The following is a 14,232-nucleotide window of genomic DNA, read 5'->3' as shown; positions in this document are numbered from 1 at the left end:
CTAGTGGCTAAATTACAGGTGCACACCAGCAGTCGGAATGACTTTTTAAAAAAATATTTTTTATTTGTAGTTGGACACAATATCTTTATTTTACTTATTTATTTTTATGTGGTGCTGAGGATTGAACCCAGGGTAATGCATGTGTGAGTTGAGTGCTCTACTGCTGAGCCACAACCTCAGCCCCTTGAATGACTTTTGAAGACTTGTTATCCAATTTATTTCCAGATGGAAATAGTATTGAAAATCAGTTTCATAGCTCTTGTCCATAGTTTTGAAATTTGTACCTAAGACTCTTCCTCTTTGCTTTATTCTTGCATTATTATGAAAATGGTATTTAGCATATACTATTATTTCTTATGTATATATTTGTAAAACTTCATGGCTTGGTAGATTGGCCTACTTGACCTGAAGTTGGATGTCCACAGTGGCTGTCTGCAGCTGGAGAGCTTGAGAAGTAGTAGCTGCAGAGTCCAAGAGGCTGAGGCCTCAGAACAATAGGGATCAATGGTGCTGCCCTAGTCCAGACCAAAGATTCTGGAAATTCCCTGGTGAATCACTGGCAGTCTCCACTTTGGGAGAGTGAAGAAGGCAGACTCTGATGTCCTCAGGCCATTGCAGTAGCAATCAAGAACCCATTGAGAAGAAAGGAGCTTGCTCTTCTGCTGCTTCCTTCCTCTTCCATCTTTTGTTCCACCCAAGACAGTGTCTTATTGGATGGTGCTGCCTAGCTTAAGGAGGTTCTCCAGTTTGGTACACTGTTCCACATGCCAATCATTTTAAGACACACCCTCATTCACACACTCAGAATCCTATTAATCATCAGTATCTTTAATCCAATCCAGGTGACCATTAAATGTGCCATTACTCATAGTATCAAATACCCCTTCTCTCCAGTCGATAGTCTCCACTGTTTTCAACATATTGCATTGGTGTAGGGTGTTTGTTAGTTACTAAACCATTGTTGAACATTTGATAAATAGAATGGATGAAGCAACACATTATGATAAGCCAAAGTTTATCCTTTACCTTAGGGTTCCTCATCTGTGTGATGTGATTGTGTGTGTCACGTAGTTTACAAGATAATGTCATATAGAAGAGTTTCACTCCTCTGGGAATCCTGTGTTCCACCTTTTCATCACTCCTCATTCCTCCCTCCCTCTCTGCTCCCTGAGTCCCTGGCACCATCAGTTCTGCTAGTACATCTGTAATGTTGTCTTTTCCAGAATGTTCTTGACTTGGAATCTTACTGCACTTGGCCTTTTCAAACTTGCTTCTCTCACTTACCAGTCTGCCTATAAGGGTGCTGTTTCTTTCCAGGCTGCAGAACTCATGAAGAACTTGATTTTGCAGACTGTGAATTTCCTGATTGTGGTTTCATCAGCACCTTCTCTGTTACCTTCCTGTGGTTAATTTAGGTTTACCACCTCTGGTATTCTCTATGAATTTCCTATGATGGACATTTACATTTTTTTTCCTTCAGAATGGTCACCTTTTCTCTTGAGTCAACTCTTTGTCCTGTGTCTGTTTAGAGCCTACGTTTCACATCCCTTTCCCTGGAGGCTTTTCAGCTCTTCTGATCTGATTTCTGCTTTAGCTCTCATGTTCTTTGAGCATTATGGGATTTCACTGGTAGTGCACTTGTAGGAGTGTTGTTTATTTCCTGTGCAGTGTTGCTGTGACCCTGAGACCTCCCTGGGCTTCCCCTTCAGTTAAAGGCCCATGAAGCCCTCCTGCCTGCATCATTGTCCTGACAGAGTTGGTCTGAAGTCTCTGAGTGTAATTGTGGATTCTTCATTTTTCTGGGTTTTTCTGTATGTTTTCAGTCCTTGAGTATGGTTCTGTGTCAGTGGCAGGGACATTTTCTTTTTGCCTGTTTTGTCACTGTGCAGACATCATAACATGCTTACAGATATGCATGGTGGCCTGTTTCACACCCAGACTGTGTGGGATAGTTCAGAAATCTGGGCTACAAACTTGTTGCTTTACCACACTCTGGAAGAGCTTCTGCCTTAGGTTTGTTTGCATCAACTTTGCTGCAGGCAGGATGAATCTCTTTCACAACAGACAACCATTGCACATGTGGTCCAACATTGATCAAAATGTCCTTGAGCAGAACATTGGTATGTGTCTCATGACTGTACATTATGGTAGTGAACTGGCTGCTATTAAGAAGAGTTTGACATTCAATGGACATTCATTGTTGCTATGAGACTTAGAAAAGTATTGCCTGCTGTTTATTAAGAACATGGTTTGGAGAGTTGTAAAACTTTGTAAGGCTGCTGTGTGGACAAGGTGACATTTTTGGGTCACTGAGTTATTTCTAAGACATGTACCATCTTTCACTTACCCCATTATGGTTTGACAGTAACCATAGGAAATTATAAAATTGTTGTGTTTATTAATAAATAAATTAATCAAATAGAGAACTTATGTTTGTTTTTGTCACTTAATATTAAGCAAGTTGTCTAAATTTGTTCTGGAGTAAAGCACCAGCAAACTTCTAATTGTTCTATGTATAATCACAGAGGATGAACTCAATCTCCAGTTACCACATTGTGACAACCTGTGTGAAAGGTTGTCTAAATGTTGTCTATGAAGGAATCTCCTTATTGACCCCATCCCCAGAGGATGTGGGTGTGGGCTGGTTCTAGGCATTTCTTTAAGTATGGAACAATAGACTTTCAGAGGAAACAAGACATTAGTAAATACCATGTTGTTTATCTTAACCTTGTAGGTACAGGGAGCCAGTGTAGTTTGCAGAATCTCTCCCAAATGCTTAGTTTCATGATTCCTGCAATTTCTTATGCATCACCTTTTTTTTTTTTCTAAAGATAACTACTGTCTGAATTGCTTATATTAATTAGCTCTGTACCACAGGACGTTTCTAGGACATGTAATAGAGATGCAACCAATAAAGAAGTTAAGAGTGATTTGGGAGCCTTTCTCCCTTCCTGTGAACTCATTAAAGGAAGGGTATAAAACACTGAAAAAGGATGTTTGCCTTCTGAGTAGCCAATTTCTAGTGTTGGAATGGGTGTAAGAAATTGAGTACAGGGCTGGGGATGTGGCTCAAGCGGTAGCGCGCTCGCCTGGCATGCGTGCGGCCCGGGTTCGATCCTCAGCACCACATACCAACAAAGATGTTGTGTCCGCCGAGAACTAAAAAATAAAAATTCTCTCTCTCTCTCTCTCTCTCTCTCTCTCTCTCTCCTCTCTCACTCTCTCTTTAAAAAAAAAAAAGAAATTGAGTACAGTAAAGATTTGATGGACAAAATCATGGAATTAACCAAGAGGCCAGGGAATCATGTGAACATCACACATGTTGAGTACAGATTTCTCATGCTGTCAATCTCTCCTGGTCTCCACTATACATTTTTGGGATATTTTAGATCTCAGTGACCTTGGAGGATGTGGCTGTGAACTTCACCCAGGAGGAGTGGGCTTTGCTGGATCCTTCCCAGAAGAACCTTTACAGAGATGTGATGCTGGAGGTCCTCAGAAACCTTGCTTCTATAGGTAATAATGATGTTTTTAACATTAATCAAATAGAGAACTCATGTTTATTTTGGTCATTTATGTAGAAGGTGAAAAGGAAATAAGTTGGTGAACTATTACAGCATAAATGGCACCTATGATTTGGCAAATGGACACCCTCCGCTAATTGTCACTTTTCATCTAGTGAAATATTGGAAAAAGTCTTCCTCCCTCCCTCCCTTTTTTCCTCCCTCTCCCCTTCCCTCCTTTGCTCCCTCCCTCCCTCAGCCATAACTTGTGATCCTCCTGCTTCAGCCTCCCACGTATCTGGAATGACAAGCCTGTGCTACTGTCCTTGGCAAGAACAACACTTTTGAAAGCATTTGTTTTCTCTTTGTGAATGTTATACTTGAGGGGAAAGAATAATCACTTAACATTTCCTTGTGTTTGGTCAAAATAACTGCTTTAAAGGGAATTAAGAAGTTGTTTATAGATCCCAGGGATATGGAATCCTGGGCTGCACCAATACAGTATAACTGCTCCCTTTTCTGATAGTCCATGATGTAGAGTCACCCCAGTCGTGTAGTCCCGTAAGCACACAGGGAAATGATGATGTAGGGACAAAGGAGGCAAGGCACTGAAGATAGCTGGAAACAGTTTTATCTGGCTGCAGCCAGTCTCAGAGGGCACTGCTTTTGCTGTAATCAATCAATTCATCCCCTGAACCCCGAGTTCAGGTGGTTTCAGAATCTTATACCCAGCATGTAAGGGGAGGGACTCAGAAGTTCACATTGTAATACTGAGACCCACAAATAACTCTCAGACCACACAGTCTCATTCCAGTTAAGCCTTTATTGCTGGCCAGTGGCAGACACTCTGCTCTCGAAAGAATGAGGTTGTGAGAGTGGGGCCCCTGCCTTCAGTTGGCTCCATATTTAAGCACAAAAACCACAAAAGGGACGTTTGGAGGTTCAGGCAATGCCAGCAGGCTGGAAAGTTGTGGTCAGTTAGTCTCTGGTTGGCACATAGATCATTCTGTGTTCTTAGGGGATTTTCATGAACAAAAGAATGCAAACTGCCCCAGTCATGACCTTTTTGAGTGTCATGGCTGAGTTCACAAAATGGAGTCACCATAGTCAAGTTGTCACATCACACACATAAAAGCAGCTTTTTCTTTCACTGTTCTAGCCACGTTAACCCTTCAAGGACAGCACCTGAGAAGGGGAGAGCTGCTTCTCCCCTTTCTTTCCTCCCTCACCAGCTGTTTCCATGGTGCCCAGTTGGTGACTTCTCTGTGAATCCCAGCTCAAGGCCAGAGTCCTTGTTTGCACATTTCTACAAACTACTATACTGGATACAAGTGTGTAAAAAACTAGTAAGGGGAGTTTGAGTCCAGCACTTGGAGTGCTAATTTCTCCCATACTAGCCACCTGGTAAAATAGGGCAACACGAAAATAGGAAGTTTATCTACACTGAACTTTTTTATGGACACTCTCTTGTTGACAGTCCTAAAATTAGCCATGGTGAAGATTTCTGGAGAAACCCAGTTAAAATTTTCTGTGAAGGAAGGGGATGCCACTACAATAATGTCTGATTCATTTACTGTCCTTCATCCCCAGCTCTTTTCAATATGATTTTCAGAAAGGATCTGGCTACGTTGCGTAGCCTGGCCTGAAAGTTGTGATCCTTCTGCCTCAGCTTCCCAAGCTGTTGGGATTAAAGGCATTGACAACCCCAGCTACAAAACATACTTCATTTTAACCCAAATATTAATGACCATACTAAGGAACATGGATTCAAGTTACCCTGAATAATGTATGTGTCCCTCTTTTCTTTCCTTCTTTTCTCTTTTCTTTTCTCTCTCTCTCTCTCTCTCTCTCTCTCTCTCTCTCTCTCTCTCAAAAAAATACTTTTCTTTATCTATTTAATTTGGATAATATGGTAACTTATGCCTCAGAAAGAATTAGGAGGTGTTAACTCAGCTTCTATGTTCTGGAAAAAAAGTAGAAAATTGGTGGCAGTTCTTAAGTGTCTCATGGAAGCCTGTTTGAGATGTCAGAGCCTTGTCTTGCTTTTGGGTAGTAATTAGTTATTGAGTCTGTTTTTGTCAGTAGCCATGGGCTCATCTGTTTTGTGTATTTCCCCTTGTGTGTAAGTTATAGGAAATTGTCTCTCTCAAATAAATGGTCCAGTTTTTGCAAGTTGTCGAATTTGTACCAAGCATGTTTATGATAATCTTGAAGTCCCAATGCATTGTTGATGATGATACTTTTAAATGTGTTACTAGGTTTTCAGTCGTCTTTGCTTTTTTCTTTAATGTTATTGTATATTTTATACTTTTTTTCTTTTTATGTGTCAGTGAGGTTTGAACCCACTTTCTCCCAAGCAGTAGACAAGCACTCTTCCACTGAGCCATAACCCCAGTCCTTGTCTTCTGTATTCTTAGCCTTATGTCAGTGTATCAGTGATGCTGATGTTCATGAAGAACTTGATATTGTAGACTGCGGATTTCCTGGTTGTGGTTTCATCAACACCTTCTGTTACCTTCCTGTGGTTAATTTAGGTTTACCTTGCCCTTCTTTCTCTGTTTTTCTGAAGTGACAGTTTCAATGATTGCTTTTAGCTCTTCTTTTCTGAAATGTGCATTGGATGACTTAGAAAGCAATACAGGACCACCTGTGGTGTTCTCCAAGTATTTCCTGTGATGGACTTTTACATTTTTTCCTTCAAAATGGTCACCTTTTCTCTTGAGTCCCCTCTTTGTCCTGTGTCTGTTTAGAGTCTTGTGTTTAACGTCCCCTTCCCTGGAGGCTTTTCAGCTGCTTCTGATCTATTTTCTGCTCTAGCTCTCATGTTCTTTGAGCATACATGGGATTTCACTGGTGGTGCACTTGTAGGGGTGTGGGTTATGTCCTGTGGAGTGTTGCTGTGACCCTGAGACCTCAGTGTGCTTCCCATTTGCTTCAAGGCCCATGAAGCCCTCCTGCCTGCATCATTGTCCTGACAGAGTTGGGCTGATGTCTCTGAGTGTAATTGTGGATTCTTCCTTGTTTTGGGCGGTTCTGTATGTTTTCAGTACTTGAGTATGGTTCTGTGTCACTTGCAGGGACATTTTCTTTTTGTCAGTTCCATCACTGTGCAGACATCATAACATGCTTACAGGGCTGGGGATGTGGCTCAAGCGGTAGTGCGCTCGCCTGGCATGCGTGCGGCCCAGGTTCGAGCCTCAGCACCACATACCAACAAAGATGTTGTATCTGCCAAGAACTAAAAAATAAATATTAAAAAAATCTCTCTCTCTCTCTCTCTCTCTCTCTCTCTCTCCTCTCTCCTCTCTCCTCTCTCCTCTCTCCTCTCTCCTCTCTCCTCTCTCCTCTCTCCTCTCTCCTCTCTCCTCTCTCCTCTCTCCTCTCTAAAAAAAAAGTTAAAAGAATAACATGCTTACAGATGTGAATGGTGGCCTTTTTTACACCCTGATTGTGTAGGATAGTTTAGGATTCTGGGCTACAAACTTGTTACTTTACCACACTCTGGAAGAGCTTTTGCTTTATGTTTGTTTGCACCACCTTTGCTACAGGCACCATGAATCTCTTTCACAACAGACAACCATTGCACATGTGGCCCAACATTGATCAAAATGTCCTTGAGCGGAGCATTGGTATGTGTCTCATGACTACATTATGGTAGTGAACTAGCTGCTGTTAAAACAGTTTGACAATCATTGGACATTTATTTTCACTATGAGACTTAGAAATGTAGTGCCTGCTGTTTATTAAGAAGATTTTTTGAGAGATATAAAACTTTGTAAGATTCTTATTTGGATAAGGTGACATTTTTGGGTCATTGAGTTATTTCTAAGACACCTGCCATCTTTGCACTTACCCCATTTTGCTTTGACAGTAACCACAGGAAATTATCAAATTGTTGTGTTCATTAATAAATAAGTTAATCAAATAGAGAACTTATGTTTGTTTTTGTCACTTAATAGTAAGCTAGTTGACTTAATTTGTTCTGGAGTAAAGCACCTGCAAAGTTCTAATTGTTCTCTGTATAATCACACAGGATGAACTCAATCTCCAGTTACCACATTGTGTCAACCTGTGTGAAAGGTTGTCTAAATGTTGTCTATGAAGGAATCTCCTTATTGACCCTTTTACCAGAGGGTGTGGGTGTGGGCTGGTTCTAGGCATTTCTTTAAGTATGGAATGATAGACTTTCAGAGGAAACAAGACATTAGTAAATACCATGTTGTTTATATTAACCTTCTAGGTACAGGGAGCCAGTGTAGTTTGCAGAATCTCTCTCAAATGCTTAGTTTCATGATTCCTGCAATTTCCTACTCATCACCTTTCTTTTCTAAAGATAAGTACTATCCGAATTGCTTATATTAGCTCTGTACCACACCGGATGTTTCTAGGACATGTAATAGAGGTGTAACAGATAAAGAAGTTAGGAGTGATCTGGGAGCCCGTCTCACTTCCTGTGAACTCACCAAAGGAAGGGTATAAAGCACTAAAAAAGGATGTTAGCCTTCTGAGTAGCCAATTTCTAGTGTTGGAATGGGTGTAAAAAATTGAGTACAGTAAAGATTTGTTGGATTAAATCATGGAATTAATCAAGAGGCCAGGGAATCATGTGAACATCATGCATGTTGAGTATAGATTTCTCATGCTGTCAATCTCTCCTGACCTCCACTCTACATTTGTGGGATATTTCAGATCTCAGTGACCTTGGAGGATGTGGCAGTGAACTTCACCCAGGAGGAGTGGGCTTTGCTGGATCCTTCCCAGAAGAACCTTTACAGAGATGTGATGCTGGAAGTCCTCAGAAACCTTGCTTCTATAGGTAATAATGATGTTTTTAAAATTAATCAAATAGAGAACTCATGTTTATTTTGGTCATTTATGTAGAAGGTGAAAAGGGAATCAGTTGGTGAACTATTGCAGCATAAATGGCACCTGTGATTTGGCAAAACATTTCTAGCTCCTAAATATTCATAAAGATTGTTCTGTTCTCTCATTTTAGGAAACAGGTGGGAAGATAAGACCACTGAATATCAGATTGAAAACTCTGGGAGCAATGTAAGGTAACTGTACTCACAAGAGGAATTCGTGAGGGAATCTGAGAACTGTCATATAATTTTTAAAGCAAACCAACTGAAAAAGTATGCATAATATGAAATGTATTAATTCTTCTAATATTTTTTTACCAGAAATATATACTTAGCTGTAACAGATATTCAGTCTTTTCAAAGTATTTGACATGCAAAAAGTACTATAAAATTGCATATGTGAATATCACTATTTGGATAATAGCCACAGAGAAGCTGTGTTGCAAAGGATTGTTTTCTTTCAATCTCTTTATTTTCAGGCAAGTTGAACAAGTGAGAAAACCTAGCCTTTACCTGATGTTGGTAGTAATGTAAGGATCTATAAATACATACAAAATTGTGAATGAATTAAGCATTGATTATGTGTTGGTCACTTCTACAAAGAAGTCATGGTAAACTTTAAAGGCACAGAATAGTGTGGGGAAACCTTCAAATCAATTCCACCTCTTAACTGAACAAAGAAAAATTTTAGTAGGGTAAATCCATGTGACTTCATTATGTGTGCAAAAGACTTCATATGACCTTCATTCCTTCAGGCAGATCACATCTCATTCTGGACACCAACACTACAAGCATGAGGAATGTGAAGAGAAGCTATGTGAATTGAAACAATATAGGAAATCTCTGGTTTCTCTCAAAAGTGTTCACACACAAATGTTAATACAAAGGGTAGATGGATCTTATGAAAGTACAGTATGTGGAAAAGTCATCAATTGTTTCAATGAAATTGAAAGACATGAAGAAACTCATAAGGGGGGGCAACCCAATGAATGGCAACCATGTGGTGAAGCCTCTTCTTATCCCACCAGTGTTCAAAGACACATGATAACACACAGTGGAGGTAAACATTTTCAATGGGACACATGTCGGAAAGCCATTCATTTCTCCTCTTTATTTAGAAGACATGAAAGAACTCATTCTGGAGAGAAACTCTATGAATGTCAACAAGGTGTTCGGACCTGTATATCACACACAAGTCTTCAAAGGCACAGGATCACACACACAGGGGATGCACATTTCAAATGTAAGATATGTGGGAAAAACTTTGATTATCCCAGTTTACTTCAAAGACATCAGAGAATGCATACTGGAGAGAAGCCCTATGCATGTAAGCAGTGTGGCAAAGCCTTTTCTTCATCCAGTAACCTTCGCACACATGAAAAAACTCATACTGGAGAGAAGCCTTATGATTGTAAGCAGTGTGGAAAAGCCTTTGCTACATCTGGTCACCTTCAGATTCATGGAAGAATGCACACTGGAGAGAAGCCCTATGAATGTAAGCAGTGTGGGAAAGCCTTTTCTACATCTAGTTCCCTTAAGATTCATGGAAGAATGCATACTGGAGAGAAGCCCTATGAATGTAAGCAGTGTGGAAAAGCCTTCACTCAGTTATCTGGCCTTTACTCACATGAAAAAATTCATACTGGAGAGAAGCCTTATGATTGTAAGCAGTGTGGAAAAGCCTTTTCTAGATCCAGTCACCTTCACTCACATGAAAAAACTCATACTGGAGAGAAGCCCTATGAATGTAAGCAGTGTGGGAAAGCCTTTTCTACATCTAGTTCCTTTCAGATTCATGGAAGAATGCATACTGGAGAGAAGCCCTATGAATGTAAGCAGTGTGGAAAAGCCTTCACTCAGTTCTCTGGCCTTTACTCACATGAAAAAATTCATACTGGAGAGAAGCCCTATGAATGTAAGCAGTGTGGCAAAGCCTTTTCTACATCCAGTCACCTTCACTCACATGAAAAAACTCATACTGGAGAGAAGCCCTATGATTGTAAGCAGTGTGGGAAAGCCTTTTCTACATCCAGATACCTTCAGATTCATGGAAGAATGCACACTGGAGAGAAGCCCTATGAGTGTAAGCAGTGTGGCAAAGCCTTTTCTAAATCCAGTCACCTTGACTCACATGAAAAAATTCATACTGGAGAGAAGCCCTATGATTGTAAGCAGTGTGGGAAAGCCTTTTCTAAATCCAGTCACCTTGACTCACATGAAAAAACTCATACTGGAGACAAGCCCTATGATTGTAAGCAGTGTGGGAAAGCCTTTTCTACATCTGGTTCCCTTCAGATTCATGGAAGAATGCACACTGGAGAGAAGCCCTATGAATGTAAGCAGTGTGGCAAAGCCTTTGCTACAGGCAGTTCCCTTCAGATTCATGGAAGAATGCACACTGGAGAGAAGCCCTATGAGTGTAAGCAGTGTGGCAAAGCCTTCACTCAGTCCTCTCACCTTCACCAACATGAAATAATACATACTAGAGAGAAGCTCTAAGAATGTAAGCAGTGTGGCAAAGCCTTTGCTACATCCCCTATGCTTCGCAAACATGAAAGAATCCATACCAGAGAAAAGCGCTATGAATAACAACAATGTGGAAAAGCTTTTGCCACATCGTGTCTGCTTCACACACGTGAAAGAACAGATACTGCAGAGAAATCGTATGCATGAAAACAATTGGTAAACTTTTCTGTTATTACTGTTTCACTCATATACATGTAGGAAGTTACTGGAGAAAAATCCTTTGAATGTAAAACCTGGTAAATCAATATTTCATGTCATCCTCAAAGACAAGAAAGGGCTCACACTGCTGAAAATGTGTGTGTGTGTGTGTGTGTGTGTGTGTGTGTGAGAGAGAGAGAGAGAGAGACTGGGGATTATGTCTGATTGTGCTCTACACTGAGCTACATTCTAGTTACTTTTTATTTTGAGACGGGGACTTGCTGAGTTTCTTAGGGTCTTCCTTAGGTGCTGAGGCTAGCCTTCAGAATTAGCCTCTCAAGTCTCAGTAATTAAAGGCAAACACCACCACATTCAACTGAATAATTCTTTAAATGTAAAAAATATCACAAATCATTCCATTTCCCCTGTTGTCTTCAAAGCCATTTTAATCATATTGAAAAAAAAAAAGTCTGTGGGGGATTTTCTACATCCTGTCAGCTTCCCATCCAGCCCTGTTTTCATTTTCATATATGAAAACCCTCATGGAGAGAAGCCCTGTGAGTGTGAGAATGTGGGAAATCTTCTAGTTTTCTCAGTATTTTACTAAGGACTTGGAATAAAAAGTATAAATCCTATGCAAGTAAGAAATAAAAAGGGTTCAGCTGTTCTAGTTTTGTTCAGTTGTATGAAAGGACACATACTGTAGAAAATACCGAGGATAAGCCCTGTGGGGCAGTATTCAGCTTTCAGAGTTGTCCTCAAAGATGTAGCGACTTCATATCTGGGAAGATCCTTTTACTCTCTTTAAAAATTGTAGTAAGACTTTCAAGTTTCCAGGTCCCTTTGAACAGCATTTAAGAAACCACACTAGATCTCCAGTCGCACAGTTCACTTGCATTTGTGACCCAGTAACCGGTCCTCGGTGATGGAAATCCTTCCTCTAGGTTTTGGTGCACCCCAATTTTGATGGAAATTCCTAACAAGATAGCTTTTGGTCATTGTACCTCGTTATTCACCTGTGCAGTGACACTGTACACGGGGATGATGCACTCTATTCACTGCCATCTTCTCCCCAGAAATGCAAATCAAAACCACTCTAAGATACCATCTCACTCCAGTAAGATTAGCAGCCATTATGAAGTCAAACAACAACAAGTGCTGGAGAGGATGTGGGGAAAAGGGTACTCTTGTACATTGCTGGTGGGACTGCAAATTGGTGCGGCCAATTTGGAAAGCAGTATGGAGATTCCTGGGAAACCTAGGAATGGAACCACCATTTGACCCAGCTATTGCCCTTCTTAGACTATTCCCTGAAGACCTTAAAAGAGCGTACTACAGGGATACTGCCACATCAATGTTCATAGCAGCACAATTCACAATAGCTAGACTATGAAACCAACCCAGATGCCCTTCAATAGATGAATGGATAAAAAAATGTGGCATTTATACACAATGGAGTATTATGCAGCACTAAAAAATGACAAAATCATGGAATTTGCAGGGAAATGGATGGCATTAGAGCAGATTATGGTAAGTGAATCTAGCCAATCTCTAAAAAACAAATGCCAATGTCTTTTTTGATATAAGGAGAGCAACTAAGAACAGAGCAGGGAGGAAGAGCAGGAGGAAAAGATCAACATTAAACAGAGAAATGAGGTGGGAGGGAAAGGGAGAGAAAAGGGAAATTGCATGTAAATGGAAGGAGACCGTCATTGTTATACAAAATTATATATAAGAGGTTGTGAGGGGGAAGGAAAAAATTAAATTACAGCAGATGGGGTAGAGAGAGAAGATGGGAGGGGAGGGGAGGGGGGATAGTGGAGATAGGAAAGGTAGCAGAATACAACAGTTACTAGTATGGCATTATGTAAAAATTGGACGTGTAATCAATGTGATTATGCAATCTGTATTTGGGGTACAAATGAGAGTTCATAACCCACTTGAATCAAATGTATGAAATATGATATGTCAAAGAGTTTTGTAATGTTTTGAACAACCAATGAAAAAATCAAATAAAATCACACTAGAGAAAAGCCCTGTATATAGAAATGTGGTAGGACCTTACTTTTTTCAGATCCATTTGAACTTGTTCAGACTTGAGGAAATTTTTATTTTATTTCATTTTATTTTTTTTTATCTATTCAGAGGTAACAAAAATGCACCCTGGGTTGGAGAGGAACATTGCATCAGCATGAAGATTTGAAAGCAACATGTTTTTCTGGGTTAAATCTCTCTTAGTGTTAGATTCCATTTTCCTGTATTTTAATTCTTTTGTTGTCCTAAGAATCAAACCCAGCGCCTCACACATGCTAGGCATGTTGTCAACTACTGAACCACAGCCTGAGCCCAAATGCTGCGATTTGTAAGGTGACTTACCTGGCTTACAAAGAGTAAAGAACTCAGTGAGACCCTGTCTCTAAAAAAGTAACTCAAATAATAAATTCAAAAGAAGGCTGGGAGGTGGCTCAGTGGTTGTGTCCCCGAGTTCAGTTCCCAGTACCTCCAAGAAAAATACATTAGGAACCAAGATTTAATAAACTGTATGATGGGTGGATGGGCTTGTCCATTATACTCTTTTCTTTTTTGGAATCTCAGGCATGGTTTACTAATTTTGGAACTCTGTAAAATTTACCAGTTCAATAAAAAGCAAGTCTATGGTTTTAAAAAATATATAGCAAGGTCCATAAGGGGCAGCTTCCTGCTCTGGGAACCTTCAGTAATTGGTAGTCATCACAAGTGGCCATAATGTCCTTATCATAAAGAGTTTGTGGAAGCTTTTGTTGTGCAGGAGTTTCTGAATGTGCTAAAAGTGCCTGTGTTTTCAGAGAGTTGGTGGAGGAATTCCATATGGAGGTCTCTGATTTATAGATGATGTCATTGGGGAGCTCAAGTGAAACTGATAAGTGAAGAACATGTTGCCACATGGTCCAGTGCAGTCTAAGAGGTGTCAGATATTCTTGTCTTTAAGAAGTGTGTCAAGGACCCTTGGAGGTGGAAGTCAGCAATTTAGGATGTGCTTTTACAAAAACATGATGCTGTGAGTCTCTGCTCGGGTCACTTGTGAAAAGCTGATGAGTAGTCTGGAAATTTATTTAGTGCTGGTAGTGATAAGGACAATTTGCATTAGAATGCTATTGAAATAGAGAAAACAGAAAATATTAGCCAAATCTGAGGCCAAAATATATACCAGTTGTTAATTAGAT

The 14,232-nt window shown here is 40.2% G+C and overlaps 1 protein-coding gene across 1 annotated transcript; it reads left to right on the top strand.

The window, feature by feature from the left end:
* The first annotated feature begins 9,176 nt into the window (after positions 1–9,176).
* On the top strand, positions 9,177–11,013 carry LOC144250773 (uncharacterized). The gene is made up of 2 exons (XM_077793839.1): positions 9,177–9,425; positions 9,678–11,013. Exons 1-2 carry the CDS (start codon positions 9,239–9,241, stop codon positions 10,862–10,864), a joined length of 1,374 nt encoding a protein of 457 aa, XP_077649965.1. The 5' UTR covers positions 9,177–9,238; the 3' UTR covers positions 10,865–11,013.
* The last annotated feature ends 3,219 nt before the right edge of the window (positions 11,014–14,232 follow it).

Source organism: Urocitellus parryii, chromosome X (assembly GCF_045843805.1).
Source record: "Urocitellus parryii isolate mUroPar1 chromosome X, mUroPar1.hap1, whole genome shotgun sequence".
Lineage (NCBI taxonomy): Eukaryota > Metazoa > Chordata > Mammalia > Rodentia > Sciuridae > Urocitellus > Urocitellus parryii.
This window is presented reverse-complemented; position numbering and strand designations above follow the sequence as displayed.

What these genes read in the sequence shown, in the direction of transcription:
- LOC144250773 (XM_077793839.1), top strand. Translation starts at nt 9,239, where the DNA reads ATGTTAATACAAAGGGTAGATGGATCTTATGAAAGTACAGTATGTGGA. An exon ending in CATGATAACACACAGTGGAG is followed by an intron (nt 9,426 to 9,677) that starts GTAAACATTTTC and finishes TGCATACTGGAG; the next exon opens with AGAAGCCCTATGCATGTAAG.